Source organism: Neopsephotus bourkii, unplaced genomic scaffold (assembly GCF_033783945.1).
Source record: "Neopsephotus bourkii isolate Nb327-2 ecotype Australia unplaced genomic scaffold, CSIRO-AGI_Nbou_v1 NB_1707, whole genome shotgun sequence".
In the NCBI taxonomy this organism is placed as follows: domain Eukaryota; kingdom Metazoa; phylum Chordata; class Aves; order Psittaciformes; family Psittacidae; genus Neopsephotus; species Neopsephotus bourkii.
Genome location: NW_026902181.1, coordinates 5,150,164 through 5,170,701, shown reverse-complemented (window position 1 = coordinate 5,170,701; position 20,538 = coordinate 5,150,164). Strand labels below are relative to the sequence as shown.

General features: G+C 42.1%; 1 protein-coding gene across 1 annotated transcript in view; it reads left to right on the top strand.

Moving 5' to 3' along the window:
• The window catches only part of LOC133224745 (uncharacterized), a 287,585-nt gene extending 267,491 nt beyond the window's left edge, over nt 1–20,094 (top strand). The window contains exon 3 of the mRNA XM_061376509.1: nt 19,665–20,094. Coding sequence (XP_061232493.1) covers nt 19,665–19,912 — 248 coding nt within the window. The 3' untranslated portion in view covers nt 19,913–20,094. The remainder of the gene's footprint in view (nt 1–19,664) is intronic.
• The last annotated feature ends 444 nt before the right edge of the window (nt 20,095–20,538 follow it).

Genomic DNA, 20,538 nt, shown 5'->3' with positions numbered 1-20,538 from the left:
TTATTAAAAGAAGCAGTAAGTATCACTGGGTGTTTTAGATTAATGATTGGATTCCATATGATTATGAGGAACAGGTGCCTCCCTTGAAGCTGTTATCATGTCATCTCTCATAACTAAATACTCAGAGTCCATAATACTTCTAAATTGCTAGAAGAAGTGATATAGCTAATTCAGTAAACATTACAGTTTTTTTCCTCTAAAATAGAATTAAGCATGCTCTCCATCATGGAGTTAACAGGTTTGACTTTCTGGGATTGCCATCAGCAAAGATGTAAAACTCAAGTTGTGGTAACTGGTGCTCACAAAGCATTAAACTGCACTTTTTGTGAGAGAGTAAGGATAGAAATCCTTTTGCATTGCATATTGAAAGATTACTGACTGATTGCCTTACACTTTAAATTAGGTAGGCTAGTTATCTTCTTTTTTGATTCAAAGCTTTTGGGCAAAGTTGGCATGTGCTGTTAAGCAATCATATTCCTTTTCGCAGTGCATGAAGCAGCCCCTGTTCTTGCTTTATTGAGTGCTTTGGAGAAAAAAAGTTTAAACACAATTGAAATATTGTGACTAGTATCTTTGGTTTTGCACTCATCTTGCTCACAGACGGGATAGGTTCAAAGCTGGCAATTGTATTATCTAGGTAGTATAGTTGAGCAGTTCTGCTACTATTTCATTGCTGTCCAAGAAGCAAAGTACACGAAGCAAAGCTCATCATCAGTGCAACATAATGTATCTAGTATCTCACCACTGACATGCTGACACATCAAAAACTGTCTGTCTGCTCTATCACTGCATGGACTCTATGAGAGAAATATTTTATTTTATCTAACAGTCAATTGTATGAATCGACAGCTAAAACACAAAAGCCCTCCTGGGACATCCCTGTGCTTTGCTTTGAACTTACTCAGTCACGGTTATTCATATAGCTTGATCTAAAGCTTTGCCTTTTGTGCATTGTCTAGAATCACCCTTTTGTAATTCTTCATTAAAACACATCTGCCTGAATTGATCATTGCCTTGTCTGTTTTTCCTTTATCTGTTTATATATCTGAACATACTGGTGTATTTGTACTGCAAAAAGCAATGCAGAGATTGGTAAGCTAATAAATCAATGTCTCATTAAATAAGTAGCATACAAATATCTGAGGCAAGCCCATTTCACCCCCACTCATAGAGACCTTTTGTCTGCAGCATTTCATCAACAGGATCTTATTACAGTAAAAATTTTTCTTGGCCATTCTGTGGTGTGAGAACTGCGCATAGAAATGTCACATTGTTTATTAAGTACAAGGGAACCAGATTTCAGACTTTCTTATTCCTAACCCAGACTTCTCCAAAACTACCCTATGTGGACAGCTTCCTGAAAGTCCACATACAGTACTGGGGAAAAAATATTGGCACTAAGAGATAAGTGAGAAAAAAAAAAGTTGTGCAGACATGATTAAACATCCATGACAGTTGACATAACAGTATCTCATTTAGGATGCAGTTCTGTTCTATTATTGTACAGGTCTGAAGAGGTAATTTTTAACAAGTGGGTCTTGCCATCCATTTGCCTTATCCCACTGATTATTGCCTTCATTATTTTATCTGAAATGAACAATTTTTCTCCCATGTTCTCTTCCATTGAAAATGCTGATTTGTCTTCTGGAACACATTAATTGAAAATAATTGCATAGGTTCAACTCTTTCTGTACAAGGCTGGGTGATGTAGCATTAGCTGCAATAGTTACAGTTGCTGTCTTACTCATTTCACTGTCTAATATATTCACCATGCTTCTGTATTTTGAACTGAAGAGCACCTTGCCTTGGAAACAGGCTCCATTTTCTCAGATGAAAACCAGAATACATGTAAGCAAACACAAAGATGAAGAGACAGCTTCAAAATTTGCAGCTCCAAGATCTTTTAAACAAAGAGAAGACTGGCACACTCATGTTACAAAAAACACATAAAAGCACGCTAATTGCAGGCCACTCTTGTTCCATGGATTTCCACTTGTCCTTCAAGTGTTCTTTCTCAGTCAAGCCTTGTCATATTAGGTCACTTAATATTTATTTTTTTCTTGCTGAAGGACCATTCATGGAAACAATAGATTTATCTGTGATTCAGTAGAGTTCAGCAAAACACTAGGCAATAATCAAAGTCCTTCCATGACAAAAGCATTAAGGGACTCTGCACTACTAGCAGTTCATTTTATATCACTGTTTGCTTTATCATCAAAAATATTATTAATATCCCCCTTAAACTGACAAAAAAATAATGCTTCAGAAAATAGCTATCTTAATCAAAGGTTTATCTTGATTTCTTCATTAATTAGAGACACTGCATATCCAAGTGATTCGCACAAAAACTGATTATAAAGAAAATCCATTTACATTACGATCATTCCGTCTGAAATAGAAAGTGACTTGCATGTCTACCTCTCTTTTCTTTCTTTCCCTCCCTCCCTCCCTCCCTCTCTCTTTCCCCTTCCTTCCTTCCTTCCTTCCTTCCTTCCTTGCTTCCTTCCTTCCTTCCTTCCTTCCTTCCTTCCTTCCTTCCTTCCTTCCTTCCTTCCTTCCTTCCTTCCTTCCTTCCTTCCTTCCTTCCTTCCTTCCTTCCTTCTTTCCTCTTAGGATAACCTGCAAGACCAGCAGGCAGCCAGGAAATCCATTCTGCCCACAACTCATGTTGTCTCCTGAGGATGAGGCACCGGGCTGCCATCCTGGGCACCTCCCCAGCAGACATTGTGACAATGATGAGGCTTCAGTACCACTCTTTAGAAATGGGACCAACTGATGGCCAGCAATCTCACAAAAACAGCAGATGAGCTTCACTTATCCAGTGAAGCAGTTGTATGGATGCATCCTCACTATAAAAAAATAGCTGGGTGCACAGTTACCATTTTCTCTAGACTGAGATATCCAACTGATCACCTGAGTTGAAGTGATGGGGTGAAGTCTGGCACGGATACATCAAGGGTAAGATCCTGCTCACAAAGGTGAAGGCTTGGCCAGAGGTCTAAAGAGGCTTTAGCCCCTCTTTGTCACTGCTCTCCCTGAATGCCAGATGAAAACCCCATGTCTCTCCTTACTTTGGCTCTGGGGAAACTCAGTCCTCCCTCACTCCCCAGCTCATCACTCCACCAGAGGTGGGATTCAGCCCAGTTCATCACACTCTTGCATTGTAGCCTGTTCATCTCCTAAGGATAACCTGTGTTAAGAAACAGAGGTAAGATTTGGCCCTGAATTTTACATCTTGCATTCCAAAGAACAACTTAAGTTGTTCCTCTCTGAGATGTTCAGTAATCAACTCTAAAGCTCAATTTGAAACTAATTTCCTGATCATCCTTCAGATTAACATCTTTATTTTTTAATGAGGATGGCTTGAACTGGAGTTATTTCCTTTTGCACTCTGAAATCAATTAAGGAGAAAAAACAAATAAACAATTACAAAAAAAATAAAAACAAAGCAACCTCCCCCCCCACAATTAATATTGCAGACCATCCATTTTATGGTTAGAAAAAGCCTCTGTACACAAATTCACGTTCACAGTGTCCCAGGAAGCGCTGTTGCTCAGCTTGCTAGAGGCCTGCATATAGATCATATTTCTGTCCAAGAGCAAAGTATGATTTTATTTTTCTTAGGCATTGCTAAGGAGTATTTATTGTTCTGCTGGAGAAAGTGGGATATAAAAGAGGATTCTGGAAAAAAACTGGTATCGTTAAACTAATGCTGCTGTGCATTACAATGAAATGCTGTACTTGTGAAAGTATGTGACATTCAATATTCAGCAAATTCATTGTTATTACTGTACATTGAATGTCAAATGAATTCATAATGGTGGTATATCGAAGGTAAAATATTATCCTGGATTCAAACAAAGCAGTTCCATTGAAAACTCATACCCACTGTTATGGCAGTGGATGGCACTTTCAGAGTTCTATTGACGGGAATTTTTAGCACTCCTGTTAGCTCACTTATAAAAACAAATGGTCCAGAAATGGAAACGTGATCCAAAGCCTCATGAGGTCAGTGTGGGTTTTTCCTTTGACATCAATGGGCTGAGGACTGAAGCACAGGGTGGAGAGGGGAGGAAGGAAGAAAACAATGTTAGAAGAGAAATCAGTGAAGAGAAACTCTCCATCACACTTCCCTTGGGTATTTTTTCATAACAGCTTTCTGGCTGGATTGAGCACTCTGCAGACGGGAATTAAAAACACAACAGCAACTTGCTTCTGCAGGAGAAAGGCAGAATGATGTTAAAAACAATTGCTTAGAACAGATAGAGTTGTTTAATACAATCTCTGTTTCCTTTTATTTGCTTACGCCCGTAATGGCATGGTCTTGTGAAGGCCTTTGGAAAGGAGAAACTGCTTTGTGGTATGTATAGGCAGAACTCTGTTCTACCAGCTACACCTGTGTAGCAGGCATCTCCACCTCCACACTGGAAAGAATGCAATACGGACAGAATACAGTATGACTGTAAAAGGCATTAGCTCTGAGAATGAAACAGTGTAGAATAAAGTTTATTCCTTTTTGCTGAAATGTGAGACTGGTATATTATTCTAGATGATTTAGAGCTTTTTGCTCTTAGTGCATTATATCATCAAGTGGAGTGGGAAATTATCTCGATTGCAGTAGAATGATTTTCTTTTTTGCTTAAGAATGAGGATTGCCTCGTACACTTACTGTTGAAAAAAAATGTTCAGCAGGCAAAATAATAGGCCCAAATAGAATTTTCTCCTTTTTTTTTATTTAATCTTCTTTCATCATTCTTTATTTGCTTTTGAAGGCCTTTTCTCCCCTTTTTCTACTGTCTCTCTTTTTCCAGTGCCATTTTCCTTTTTCTACACTTTTCCTAGGGCAAGCACAGGTGCAGGCTTCTTGTTTTCTCTCTTCCTTCCATCCAAAGTTTTAAACTACTACTAATTTATTCTGAGACCCCTGTTGATGTTCTCTGCAGTCTCTTATCATGACTCCCAGCATTTCTTAGTATCAATTCAAAATGTCACAAGTGGGAGGGGGCTTATCTAGCCTATGCAGAATTAACAGATGACTCTTGATTTAAGAGGGAGCTATCAAGTACCATGACATTGATTCACTTTACGTAATTTTCAAGCAAAGGGCTTCCCTCTATTTGTCATTTCAAGAGGAGACCACAAAGATGCTCTGAGGGCTGGAGAATTTCACCTATGAAGGCAGACCGAGATAGCTGGGCTTGTTCAGCCTGGAGAAGAGAAGGCTCCCAGGAGACCTTAGAGCATCCTTCCAGTACCTAAAGGAGGCCTACAAGAAATCTGGAGAGGGATTTTTTTCAAGGACATGCAGGGATAGGACAAGGAGGAATGGGTTTAAACTGGAAGACAGTGGACTCAGGTTAGACATTAGGAAGAAATTCTTCACTGTGAGGGTGCTGAGACACTGGCACAGGTTGCCCAGAGAAGCTGTGGCTGCCCCATCCCTGGCAGTGTTCAAGGCCAGGTTGAATGGGGCTTTGAGCAACCTGATCTGGTGGAAGGTGCTCCTACTCATGATAGGTTGTTGGAACTAGATGATCTTGAAGGTTCCCTCCAACCTAAACCATTCTCTGATTCTCTGATTCTGATTCTATGACTCAAGGCTTGATTATTGAAGCCAGAAAGCCTACTCAGCAATTTCAGAGACTTGTAAACTATGTATAAAGAGTCATGGAATAATCTAGGGGAAGGAAAGTTTTTGTACCTTTGCCCCAGGTGGAAGAATGTGCCTGCAACATTACTGCTATTTTTGTTTCTGTCAAAGGCATATGATCCATGTCCCATGCAAGAAGACTCAAAATCTTAGCCCTGCTGAAATCGCAAGGTGTTTTGACACTAGGGGTGGAACTGGGGGTTCACCAATACTGACCAGAATGAAGGATACCTGTAAACATGTCACATTTAAGCAAACAAGTTATGAATAAATATTTGTTCAGCACAATGCAGTACTTAACTTTGGTGTCTGCTGTCTTCCTAAAGCATGCATTGGGATTGCCATATCTGGTCAGATCAGGGTTCCCCTCAAACTGGAAATCGTCCTTGCCTCTGGCATTTATTCAGTTGCTTCAAAGTAAGCTCACAATTTCTTGAACATTCTTAGAAATATGGTTACAATAAATGAGAGTCACTCAAAGTGTTATACTTTAAACAACAGACTGGGAATTTAGAAAAAAAAATGGCTACAAACTGCAGCAATGATGGATGAAAAAATACCTTCAAGAAAATGCATAATAAAACAAATCTTTTGCCATTATTTGCGTCAGTCTGCTCAAGGCAAGAACCCTTGTGTGCTCCTGTAACCCAGGTATAGACCTTCTGGACCAGCATGACATATCCACTCCACTATTGCAGTTGAGTAGAGTAACCCACCAGAAAGACCAGGTGACAAGACACCAGGCGTGAATTTGGACAAAATAATTTGTTAGTGAAAAATACAACAGCTTTCAGTATTGTTATTCATGGAGGAAGGTAAATGCAGTACAAAAGACAAATATTACAACTGCTATAATAAAAAAATGAAGAGGTTTAGCAATCCGCACAGCCTGAAATGTTTATAACAGCACTTCTCATGACATGTCAGAGAAACAAAGTACCACAAGCAGCATTTTTGTCAGACAGTGAGTAAGGTCAGGATGTACTTGGATACAAAACCCTCAAGGGAAATGCAATTTCTGTAGGGAAGTCTTGAGTCTTTCACTCTAGTGGAAGAACATGCACTATAAATCTCTATTCTGACAAAATGAGCAAACACAGGCTTTGGGGTCAGTTCCTAAATAACACTGAAAGCCAGCGCTAAAGAGCAGCCCAGTGTGCTGCTAGCAACTGTGCTAACAGGAAGATGAGAGCCATTGACTTCTTGCTTAAACCCCCCCTTTTTTTTTTCTGAGATGTTTTTTTTGCTGCTTTCAAGTCAGGTTAGTAAGGTGTGTATATAAAGGACTTTTGTTTATTACTATAAAATGAAAAAACAAAATGTGAAGAAGTATGGTGACTTACCAGAAGGGATCTCAAGTGCAGCCCATATCTGAGTCTCACTCAGATGCTCTCACCACTGCACCAAACATCTACTCCTCTTCTTCTCACCACAGTGTTCAAAAATGTTTATAAAATATTGGTTCAGTGACTCAGTTTATGGTTTCAACCTAGGAGCACTTCTGTTTGGGCAACTTAAGACCAGATGGCAGATGAAAGGGCTTCAACAAACAGTAGGATTTAGTATTTCATAAGAGGAATTCAATCCAAAACCCAAGAAGTTGCTATACTGGCTCACTGGTTTCAGGGCCACTTCATCAAAACTACGTAGCAGCCCCCAAATAAAAAATTTTTAACACATGTGGAGCCAATTTTTAATGAAAATCTGAGTATACCAAGGTTTTAATTCACTCATGTAGGACATTTAGGTTACACTGAAGGAAATTCTGTCCCCAGTCTTTATAGAAGGTCTGAGCTGATGTAATACTAGCTCCCTGGCAAGTAAATTCATGTGAGAATGGCCAACCATTTACTATTAGATTCCCTGCCAGCCTTCAAAAGTGTCAGTTACACAAGCTCAAATTCTCTGTCAGCACTTTAGGCTGCAGGTGGGTATCTCCAAGGCAATCACAAGGGACCTGAGACAGTCTAAATTGCTTTAAGAATAAGTCTCGCTTAAGCCTACGTACACTTTTTACTACTGAGATGGGTTTGCACTGGTCATGACTTTAACCCAGTCACTGGTCTCATGGGTACCTCTGTCATGTTTCGAAAAACATGCTGTGGTCACCAGTTATTTTTATTATAATTACTGCCAAAGAGCAGTGTTGCAGATGGCACACATATGGAGACAATGTAGTAATGCTGTCTAGAAATCTGTGATACCAAACCATGCCTCATTCTTTTTACCATCTTTGGCTTTGTAAAATCTTATTTCATCTCAATAATAGAAAACATTATTCCAAATGCTGCATATTTTTCCTTTAATATTGCATTTTAAGGTTAATAACTTTCTTTTTTACCCCTCCTGACCATTCACTACTATATATTCAATACTATATTATCCTCTGGAGAAGAAAGAGGGAGGACAAGGTCTGAGCATTGAAGACCAGTTGCTGTAGAGAGAGTTCCCTAAAGATTTGAAACAAGTCTCAGAATTTCCTTTTCACCGAGGTACTAATGATGCTCAGGGGATATCAGCCATTCTTAGCATACCAATTTCCCTGATTTTTACAATCCCTCGCTTATCAAAAATAATAGAAAAAAGGCTGCAGAATGTCAGGCCAAAGCTCCACCAACCCCAGTGTCTGGTCAGCATCTACCAGGTCCCTGGACATGTGCAAGAATGGGGGGAAATACTGGAGTCATTCTGATATGTGTATCCTGTTGTTTTCCTATTTTTATTTTCAGACATGTGATCCATACAGTTCTTCCCTGTACTCATGTATTTTGTCTCCTGACATCACTTGGCTTCTTTGCATTTTCACCTGCTAGGTCCTCCTTTTCTGAAGAGGTTTGGGAGGTTTAAGGCCAAGCATCAGCTTGATAATATTGGCAGAGGTGGTAGGAAATGTTATTTAGAGAGAACATGAGGGACTGTCTGCTGACTGCAGCACTCATAGTTGTGGACTATCAGAGGGGAAGGACTGGGTCAACTCTGTTTCTATTTAATAGCTCCCACTGGATTTTCCCACTGAGGATTGTCTCTCAGGTCTCACTCCTTATGCAGTCTCATAGAAGTAAACGTGTTCAGGTAGGTTGTTCAAGATACTCATAATCCATCTGAAACATCAACAACTTGAGGTATTTACATATTTGTGCTGGCTTTGGCTGTGATAGAGATCATTTTCTTTATAGTAGCTAGTATGGATTTATGTTTTGTATTTGTGCTGGAAACAGTATTGATAACACAGGGATGTTTTAGTTACTGCTGAGCAGCGCTTACACAGAGTCAAGGCTTTTTCTGCTCCTCACCTTACGATTCCATATGATATAGCATCATGCTCCTCTATATAAAGCTGGGGGAAGAAGAACGAAGGTAGGATGTTCAGAGTGATGGTGTTTTGTTTTCCCAAGTAACCATTACATGTCATGGAGTCCTGCTGTCCTGGAGATGGTTGCACACCTGCCTGCCAATGGGAAAGAGAAATGAATTCCTTGTTTTGTTTTGCTTGTGTGTGCAGCTTTTGTTTTACCTATTAAGTTGACTTCATCTTAACCCATGAGTTTTCTCAATTTTACTCTTTCGAGTCTCTTCTCCATCCCACTGGTGGGGAGTGAGCGAGTGGCTCTGTGGTGCTTAGTTGCCAGCTGGGGTTTACACCACAGCAATATCTGAAAGTTCCAAATGTCCTTGCTTATCTCCAGCTGCTGAAACATGCTAAGATACAGCAGATACACTAAGCCTTAAAACAGATTTACCACATTAGAATCATAGAATAATAGAACAGCTAGGGCTGGAAAGGACCTTAAGATCATCTAGTTCCAACCCCCCTCCCATGGGCAGGGACACCTCACACTAAACCATATCACCCAAGGCTTTGTCCAACCTGGTCTTGAGCACTGCCAGGGATGGAGCATCTACAACCTCCTTGGGCAACCCATTCCACTGCCTCACCAACCTAACACAAAAGAATTTCCTCCTTATATCTAATCTAAACTTCCCCTGTTTAAGTTTTAACCCATTACCCCTTGTCCTTTCACTACAATCCCTAATGAAGAGTCCCTCCCCAGCATCCTTATAGGCCCCCTTCAGATACTGGAAGACTGTTATGAGGTCTCCACGCAGCCTTCTCTTCGTCAGGCTGAACAGCCCCAACTTTCTCAGCCTATCTTCATACGGGAGGTGCTCCAGTCCCCTGATCATCCTCGTGGCCCTCCTCTGGACTTGTTCCAACAGTTCCATGTCCTTTTTATGTTGAGGACACCAGAACTGCACACAGTACTCCAAGTGAGGTCTCACGAGAGCAGAGGGGCAGGATCACCTCCTTCGACCTGCTGCTCACACTCCTTTTGATGCAGCCCAGGATACGGTTGGCTTTCTGGGATGCAAGCGCACACTGCTGGCTCATGTTCATTTTCTCATCGACCAGCACCCCCAAGTCCTTCTCCGCAGGGCTGCTCTTGAATCTCTTCTTTGCCCAACCTGTAGCTGTGCCTGGGATTGCTCCGACCCAGGTGTAGGACCTTGCACTTGGCATGGTTAAACTTCATGAGGTTGGCATCAGCCCACCTCACAAGTGTGTCAAGGTCCCTCTGGATGGCATTCCTTCCCTCCAGCGTATCAACCGAACCACACAGCTTGGTGTCATCAGCAAACTTGCTGAGGACACACTCAATCCCACTGTCCATGCCAGCAATGAAGATGTTGAACAAGACCAGTCCTAACACCAATCCCTGAGGGACACCACTCGTTACTGGAGTAACTTACCACTTGTTACTGTAGATACTTGACTAAGTATCTTCTGGTTTGTAGTCATCCTTACCTTCTGCCTGGAGCTCAATACAGTGCTGAATCTGGCAGGAACTCCAGCTGATGAGAAAAACCCAAACAGTCCAATGTGGACTTCATGCAAATCTAGTTAACACACAGGCCTCACCTCACCCTGCACTAACCCAGTTCCTAGGCTGTTTCCAGATCCTAATCATAGAATCATAGAATAGTTAGGGTTGGAAAGGACCTTAAGATCATCAAGTTCCAACCCCCCTGCCATGGGCAGGGACACCTCGCTCTAAAGCATATTACCCAAGGCCTAACCTAATGCCAACATTAAAATCTTCCTTGGGTTATGTTCTAAACATAGTGGGTCATTCTTTTCATATTACATTCAGCTGGGATAACTGGAGACATTGAAAAACATTTACTACTGATATCAGCATTAAAGTAGGGTGCAAACCAACCAACACCACTTATGTGCTTTTCTGTACTGCTCCAAAACCCAGCACAACGACCAAAATGCTAAACTGAAGAGTGCAGGATGGTAGGGGAATGTAGTAATCTGCTACATCACCCTTGGTACCACAGAGAACATAGGATGAATAAGACTATAAATCAACACAAGGAGTTTTGTCTATACATGTAAACAGTATGATGTCCTAGTTAAAAGTTGTTCCTAATCCCTGTTACATTTCACATTTCAGCTGTGTTTGAAACATGACACATTTACTAGATAGTCCTTCCTTGTCAATACAACCCTGTTTACAAAGCTCTACAGCTTGCCACTGGGATGGCAAGATACTACAAATGAGATCGCTGCAGTAGGCCAGGCTGTATTACCAGCCAGCAACACCAACATGACACATCCTGATTAAAAGAGTGTAGCACGGATAGAAATGTCATCTCTGTTCTATGATGTAGTGTGCTAAAGGGCACTTAGGAATGAAATACTAATTTGAAAAGATGTCTCTGTTCTATGCTTTTATATTAACCCCTGCTGTTGAAGATGGTGTGAGCCTGCTAGTGCCCACTCTTCCCAGAATGGCATCTGCATGAGTATTTTTAGTGCTATTGGGTTCTTCCTTTCCAAGGGTGGGCTTGAGTGGGACTGGGTGTGGATTTTGAGACCTGACTTGCATCAACACTCAAGACAACATAAACACATGTTTTCTATGGCAACAGAGACCACAGGGAAACTTGCTTTCTGTTGTTCTTTCATACTTGTGAAGTGGAGGTCTCTGTGCTTACTTTTTTTGGTTGTTGTGGGTTTGTTTGTTTGTTTTTTCACAGGGAGGACTGCAGAATTAATCCGCAAAAATCAGTTAGCAGCAGCAAGCTCAACTTTCTGAAACTCAACTTAATATTCCTAGCTAGGGCAGTGTTCCTGCTGCTTCTGATGGACTTTAAGCTGATTGAGGAGCACAGAGTCAGATTCCAGAGTCAAATTCAGAGTAGTTTCACCTCACATGCCACTTGATAGCACAAAGAGAAAGACAATACAATATAGAGCCTTGCCAGTCAGGTCTTACAGTAATCTAATTGCTGCCATAGGTTCTTTGTGTGCTAGTGCAAAAAGACATTTACTCAGCCCATTACCTCTTTAACCTTCCTAAATGTGAAAGATTTTCACTTCTGAAAAAAATTCCAGCATTTTAACTTCCAGGAGGAAATACTGGATCACTTTCTTGGGTGACAGTTCCACAGTTCTATGATACTGGTTGATTCATAATCCTGAAAAGATATTTTTCACAAGATAAATATTTGGAGCCCAACTGCTTTGTCCTTTCTGGATCTTGACTGGAGCTTACCATTGCAACTGTTACAATGATCTTTCAGAGACAGGTAAATTAGGAATGACTTATCAGCTGCCAACATGTAATAAGAAACATGTAATGAGTCAAACCCAGATGGACTGTGTGTAGGAATCGAACAATTCTCTTCACTGTTGATTTAGGGTGATCAATGACTCAGAACAAGCTGATTCTGTTGCTGGACCTTGGAAGCAATTGCACAAAAATAACCTCCTTCCACAACTACAACTGACTGACTGGCTGCGTACAAACAGAGTTAATCATGTGGGCTGAAACCAGTGCTGGGGGAGTGGCTGCTGGATAGTGACTTAAACTTCAATTCAGCTTCAGTAGGTCCCTGCTTTGCTCCCATTGGTAGCCGCAGGGCAAAACTTGACCTAAGCTTTTCAAGAGTAGAGGCAAAACTGAGTTTTTCTGTCCCAAGAGGAATTTTGACAGTGGGAAAGGCTGAGGTGAAGCTGGGAGAAGATACTGTTTTTATGAGCAGGAATGGGACATGAAGTGGCTGGGCACCTATTTCCCTCCCAGCGTAGCCACCACTCTGGCACACCCCAGGTCATCCCTCTCAGCAACAGGAAGGAACCAGCCTGGTGTAGACCAATTTGGCTGTCTTGGGGCAGAGAGTAATCTGCATGTGCCCTGTACCTGGCTCTAACTCCCTGAGTTGTGGGTCCTTGGCAGTGGTTGGAACTTAACATCAGGCTAGAAGCCTATCGGTGGGCTAGAAAAGGGAAAGTGAGGCTTCAACAAGATTTAAAACACAGGCAAGGACTGTAGACTAGGGAAATGTAGGAAAAAATTGCAGTGATGGGTTTTTTGAGTTAGTGCTATCTTGATTGCCACCCAGGTGACCTGCTCCTCAATTGACTGGCTGCTGATAAAAATCTCAGCTAATGCCCATAATAGTAACAAAAATTGGCTCTAGCCCTCAAAATATGAGGCATCACCCCCTTTGAACCTATGTGTGGTATATGGACAGGCATACAAGAGGGATGATTCTTTTTGAGCTGTCAAAAATGGAGAACATAAACCTGTGGCATGAGATGTATTCTGGGGGGGCGATTCATGTGTAGTCTGTGTGGTTGCCTGAAAGGCTTGTCACAGAGAGCTGATATACATACAGTTGCTCAGTTGCCCCCTTCAAGGTGTCAGATACATGGCAGAACACTTTTTAATGAAGGGTGCTGCAAAACATTGTGCTGTTTGTTAAAGGACTCTGTGGAAAGGTCCTCAGACTGGCTGATTCCAACACAGAAGTATCAAGAGGAAAATTCAGGAGATGCATTTTTCCTAGGTCAGGAAGAAATTAAAAAAAACCAACAACCCATCTTCCTTGGATTGCAGTACTTCATAGATTCATAACCTTTTTTGGTCTCCTTTGACAAAAGTGATCACTGGGAGGAGTAAACGTAAAGCAGCTTTATGTGCTTTACATCCAACAGGATTGCCCTTAAATACAGGAACTGATCTAGCTGAATTTTGCAAATTGTCTTTCCAAATCTCAGAAATAACTGTCCTCATCAACCTTGATTTTTTTTTTTTTAAATTTTTATTTATAAAGGTCACATTATGAATGCTGGACCAGGGTATTTGGGATTCCAAGACTAGCTTGCTCTGGTCCTTATCTCTGCAGCATATTTAGGTTACATTATGATTTAATCTGAAAAATACTCTAACACCTTGAGCCTGTGGGGATTTTTTTCTCAAAAAATGGTAAATAAATAAATAGACAGGTGGAATAACCTTAGTTTCATGTGGTCTTGAAACACCAAATTAAAAACACAGGGACAAGTGACGATGATGTCCTGGGTTCAGCTGTAACAGTCATGTTCTCCTTCCTAGTAGCTGGTACAGAGCTGTGTTTCAGCTTTAGTCTGAGAACAATGCTGATAACACAACGTTTTAGTTGTTGCTAAGTAATGCTTACTCTGATTAAGGACTTTCCAGTCTCTAATTCTCTGCCAGTGAGGAGGGGCACAGGAAGCTGGGAGGAAGCAGAGACAGGACACCTGACCCAAAATAGCCAAGGGGGTATTCCATACTACAGCACATCATGCTCAGTATATAAACTGGGGGGAGTTACCCAGAAGGGCAGATCACTGCTCAGGTCGGACTGGGTATCCCTCAGCGGGTGGTGAGAAATTGTATTGTGTATCACTTGGGTTTATTGCTTTTTTTTCACTTTCCCCTCCTAGTTTTATATTCTCTCCCCTTGTTATTTCCCTTCTTATTATTAGTAGTAGTAATAGTTTTATATTATACTTTAGTTATTAAGCTTTTTTTATCTCAACCCCTGAGGTTTACATTACATTCTTTCAATTCTCCTCCCCATCGGCAGGGAGATCTCTCCGGAGTGGGGGGAAAGGGAAGTGAATGTGGTTCTGAGTTACTGGTTGGGCTTAAACCACGACAGAAAGCCACCAAAGGACATTTACAGCTCAAAGTTTTGAATGGACATGAGGAGAATTAAGAGGATTTTAAAACAAGAAGAGGTTTGAATAATCAAGCTGAGAGAAAAACTCCTGCCTAGGAGTGTTTTATGGGACAGGCATAAAGAAAAAACTAAATGTTTTGTAAAATGAAATCTTAGCTAAGTGACTCCAAGAAGAGTCCATAAGAGTTCATATACCCTGGTTGTCAGTTTCTATAGCTTGATGGCAGAGGTATGGCATAGCTGTAACATCAAATTTTGCCCCTACTTTGCACCAGGTAAAAAGTTAGTGTACTTGTTAAAATCAACAGCCCTCAGAAAGTACTTAGTGTCAGACCAGAAATGACCCTGCCTGTTCGCTTGCCCTAGGATGTTCTTTTATGTAACTAACGAAGGGATTCTTTGCCTTCTGCTTTTGAAAGAGTCATCCCATTCCTCCCATCCATCAGAAATAAGTGATCAGCAATATCCTGAATTTCCAGCTGTCTAGCTTATTCCATTAATCAAACTGCAGGCTGTATTTGGAAGGTCTAGCTGAATTTATTGAATGAACATTTCTGATAATAAATCATTTTGGTTCCTGCAAGCATTTCAATTACAGTTTTATTTTAAGGCTGGTTAGCCAGAACTATCCAATGCTGAATAAACAAGCTGTCTGTCTCTGTAACCAGTATCTGGTATTTCCCTCTTCTGCAATAATACAATACATGTCCTGCAGGTGGAATTTTCCATGTTCCATAAAAATTATTGTTTAATGTGATTTTCCACAAGAAAATGGAAACCACAGTACAAAAAAAAGGACTCTACTATCATTTTTGAGCACCTGGGAACTTACTGGATGGTATTGCTGGAGCTGTATTATTTGTTCCCCTAGTTCTGGATGTCACATTTTCTTGGACTAACAGATTTTGACAAATAGGTCTCAAACAAATGGAGGTGAGAACTCCAGGACCTCTGTAGCTCAGATTTACCTTTGCACTGAGACAGAAAAATAAATCTAAATGAAAACCTCCTTGAAATCCGATAAGGCGTGTACCATATGTGATCTGTCAGAACACTATGCTGAGAGTGTTGAACTCCCCACTGGGGGTCAGAATCGCATATCTTTTTTCATCTCCTTTGCCAAAAGACAACAACATTAGCACAGGCACATACAGAAGAGCTACCATGTGACTACTTGATCCCCTGCATTGGCTAGACCCCATGTCCTGTTGCCTGCAATAGCCTTAGGAGAGGTTTTAACTCCCCACATAGCCTCCACTCCTCTCATTCCTTTGCTGCAGAGGTGACCCTGGTTGAACCTCCATCACTGTGCTGAAACTCTTTGAACAGATGAATTGGGAACACAAATTATGCCAGTACTGTGGCATCTAAATAAAAGAGAGGAAGAAGTGTAAAGTCTCTGTTTCTTTTGATAAAAAGCATGCTTGTTGTTCTTATAATTCATATACATTGCATTCACTGGGTTTTTAGCCGGGTTTAGGGGAGAGGAGATGAAACTGTTATAACAGGAGATCTGCAGATTAGTCTTTGACACATATACTCAAAGTCATTTGAGCCGTATCAGGCAATACCAGCTGTAAATCAGATCTCTAGTCTGAATGGTTAAATTTCTTAATCTGCAGGGAAAAACAGTGATGAACATTAATTTTTATTTGACATTGAGTGGCTGTAAGCATTTTCACAGAGCCTTGGTATCATCTGTGTGTCATCTGGAACTACCGAATATACCATCTGAAACCCCTGCAGCATGAAGCACTGGTTATTCCTTTTTTTTTGCCAGAAATGTTAGCAGAGCCACTGATAGCCACTGGGATATGTTCCAGTGCTTGCCAATAAAAAAGAGAGAACTAAGCTCTCAAGACAAGTTGCTGCTGGGCTAACTTGCTGTAGCCACATGATTTCCACATTTTCTGCAGAATGAATTAAATGAACCACATCGAACATCAACAATGGGAGTAACTGAATCTACACTTTAAAGAGCTAGTTGAAGCCCACACTTCCTCTAGCTTCAGGCACTGGTGACTGATAGCAAGACTTGTAAACAAACCAGGAGAAACAGCACAGTCCTGACCATCTTCGGTCCCCTGCCATCACAACTTCTTCTTTTTCCTGACCAGGATAATCTTTATTCTAACCCAGCTACCTCACCTCTGGTATAGTCAGACAAAAATATCCTTGTGTATTTCAAATGAAGCAAATAGCTTTAGGCTATTAGTGATAAATCACAGATAAGTCAGAGTCCAAACACTTGATTTGACTGTAGATGTGAATTGCAAATTCCTATAGAATTGTGAATATTTTTATTTCCAGGTTCTTTATAAGAACAGCTTTCTTTAAGAAAAATTATGACATATTCTCATACCCATTTTGAATCAGGTTGGTGAGTAAACATTGGCTGAAGTGTTGAGATTTTTTTTCATCAGGGTGAGCAAGAAGTGGCTGCTCCCTCAATCTCTTCACCAAAGTTCATATTTAAGGAGAGTGGAAAACCAATGTTTTCTCCTTGCATTTTGAATCAGATTGAAGTTTAAAAAAATCAAATAAAAATCACTTATGAGCCCTGAAGCATCAAAGCAAAATTGGTAAAGGCAGCTTCACTGATCCAGTTCAGGGTCATCATCTTCATCCCCACCGTGACTGTGATCCATCACCAGACAGCATGGAGCAGGTAATCTGGAGCATTTGGTTCTCCGTTCTTTGATGGATGTAAAAAATCTGGATCTATTTTTTTGTGTTTTTTGTGCTAGACTCATGGTTCAGAAGGAGATTCTGCAATGATTGATTTACTTCTTAACTTAAAGATACATCTCTAAAGAAAGCCTAGAATAGCAATGCATTTTTTCCACTGCCCACTTGGGTTACAGACTTTCCAAGTCTATGGACATCTGCTGCTTTGTAGCCATAACAGGCCATGTTGTAGCTATTCCACAGACATTTCTGTAACATGCATGATTATCATTACCTTCATAATTAATAGCAGATTTATAAGGCTTTGAAGTTTTGATTTCTTTGCTGGCTTGGGAGAACAATAGCGAGCAACATGGGCCTGGGTGTTTCTTCAATCTTTCATTAGCAAAGTATTGCAGATCAAAAGCCAAACTAGTGGAAAGGGTGTTAGCTGTGAGAGAAGGCAGCCCACATTCACTTGAATCCAGTGATCCTTATCTGGTCCTGTCTTGGTTTTTAACAAAAACTTAAGCCAACTGGCCTTTGCATAATCTGAATTTGATTTTTATTCTTGAAATTTAAGAGAAAAAAATAATCTCTGTAGAATAGAAATGTGACTCTTGCATCGACATTTAGTTAGATATTAATACAGGAACACATAAAATGTGATTTGCTTATGGCAAATGGTTTCCTACAGCTAAAAAGAAAGTACAGGAGCCCCTGAATTCCTTCTGTTGTGCTTATCACCCAGGAATCATAACAGAATGATACTTTGTATTTTGTATTGAATTGCTGAGGTGAGTAGCTTGAGAGAGGACGCCTTGAACACCCGAGCCGGGGGGAGATCAGCGTCCAGGAGCCCCAACTCAGAGCAGCAGCAGCCACTGAGAGAGCCTCAAGTCCTCGGCAGGACCTGCCCCGGAGCCGGCAGCTCAGCTGACGCGAGCAGGGACTCACAGGGGGCGGAGCCAGGAGGAGCAGCACCGGCCCTGACTGGGTTAAAACCTGCCCCAGGGAGCGCGAGCGACCAAGAACGCGGCGAGGCAGTTCGGGCGGGCAGGCGAGCGGGATGGTGAGCTGCCGCCGTATGACCAGGGCCCTGCCTGGGAGCCCTGCTCTAGCTGCCCCGGCGGTGGCCAGCATAGGCGCCCAGACAGAGCTGATGAGAGGGGAGGCTGCAGCGCAGAGCTCGGAGTGTAGAGAGTGCCTGCACTGCTCTGGTGAGGGGAGGGTGCACCATGGGCAGGGCTGTACTCGGTGCGCCCTGGTGGAGGTCCTGCAACAGGGGCTGAGCTGCGGGATGCTGTCAATAGGCCGCAAGCTGTCAGGGAAGCTGAGACGAAGCAGCACTGCTTGCTCCTGGCCCCAACTGTGCAGGCACCTCAAGCGTCCATTGTAGCTTCTGAAGTAAAGAAGGAGGCCGTTAACCCTGGAAGCTGGGAATTAGTGACCAAAAAAAAATACAAAAAAAAAACAAAAAACAAACAGACCCACAAAAACAACACAAAAAAAAAAAAAAAAAAGAGGAGGAAAAGAACAATTAAAAGCAAGCGGTTTCCTTTTAAATCTGTTGTCCCCACCCAGAACCACTTTGCTGTCCTGCAGGAGGCTAATGAGGAAACGCACTCACACCATAAACAGCTGGCTGATGCACTGGTAAAGAAGATCACTGCTGGTGCTGCCAGGAAAAAGCGGCGCGTAGTAGTAGTAGGGGACTCTATTTTGAAAGGGACAGAAGCACTCGTCTGTCGGCCTGACCCAATCTCAATGGAGGTGTGTTGCCTACCAGGGGCTTGGATCAGGGATGTTGCAGAGAGGCTGCCTGCTCTAGTAAGTCCCATGGACTATTACCCACTTCTAGCGATAGATGTGGGTGCTAGGGATATACAGTAGTATTTGGGGAACATAGACTAGAGAGCCGTGGGAGAAGTGGTTAGAGGCTCTGGAGCTCAGATAGTCTTTTTGTCTATTCTCCAGGATACAGGGGAGGAACTAAAAAAAGCAAGGAGGATTAGCCAGGTTAATAAATGGTTAGAACAATGGTGCCATAGTCAGGGGCTTGGGTGTCTTGAACACGGGACCCAAGTTTGTAGGCCAGGTCTAGTGGGGGCTGGTGGAGCTGGTCTCAGCATTTTTCGTAGGAGGCTTGCCACACTGGTCAAGGAGGCTTTAAACTAGATGTGTTGGGGGAGGGGGACATCATTCCATCCCACCACACCCAGTCAGTTGCCAGCGCCTATAATAAATGCTCAGAGCAATGTAGAGATATTCCAGCCGCTCCAGCCAGTGAGCCAGCTTCATTTGGAGCTCGGCTTCAGATGCCTCTATACAAAAACTGGTAGCATAGGGAGCAAACAAGAGGAATTAGAGACGTGTGCAGGTCTACAGGGGTATGATATAATAGACATCGCAGAAACATGGTGGGATGGCTCCTATGACTGGAGTGTTGGAATGGAAGGTTACAGGCTCTTTAGGAAAGACAGGCCTGGCAGACACGAAGGGGGAGTTGCCCTTTATGTTAGGAATAGGCTGGAGAGTATGAAACTCTGTCTGGGGACAGGTGATCAGTTAACAGAGTTTGTGGGTCAGGGTTAAAGGGAGAACAGCGATGGGAGACATTACTGTGGGGATCTGTTACAGACTGACTGATTAAGAGGAACCTGCGGATGACACACTCTATAGACAGATAGGAAAAGCCTCATGCTCACAGGCCCTTGTCCTCATGGGGGACTTCAACCACCCTGGTATCTGTTGGAGGGACGGAACTGCTCGACACAAGCAATCCAGGAGGTTCCTTGATTGTGTGGAAGACAACTTCCTTCTGCAAGGAAGGAAATCCTGCCTGACCAATTTGGTGGCTTTCTATGATGGGGCTACAGAAGTGATGGGCAGGGGTAGAGCAGTTGATGTCATCTACCTGGACTTGTGCAAAGCATTCAATACTATCCCACACAACATCCTTGTCTCTAAATTGGAGAAATATCAATTTGATGAATGGATCACTCAGTGGATAAAGAACTGTCTGGATGGCCACACACAGAGTTGTGGTCAATGGCTCAATGTCCAGCTGAAGACCAGTAACGAGTGGTGTCCCTCAGGGATTAGTGTTGGGACCGATCTTGTTTAACATCTTTGTCGCTGACATGGACAGTGGGATTGAGTGCGCCCTCAGCAAGTTTGCCGATGACACCAAGCTGTGTGGTTCGGTTGATACGATGGAG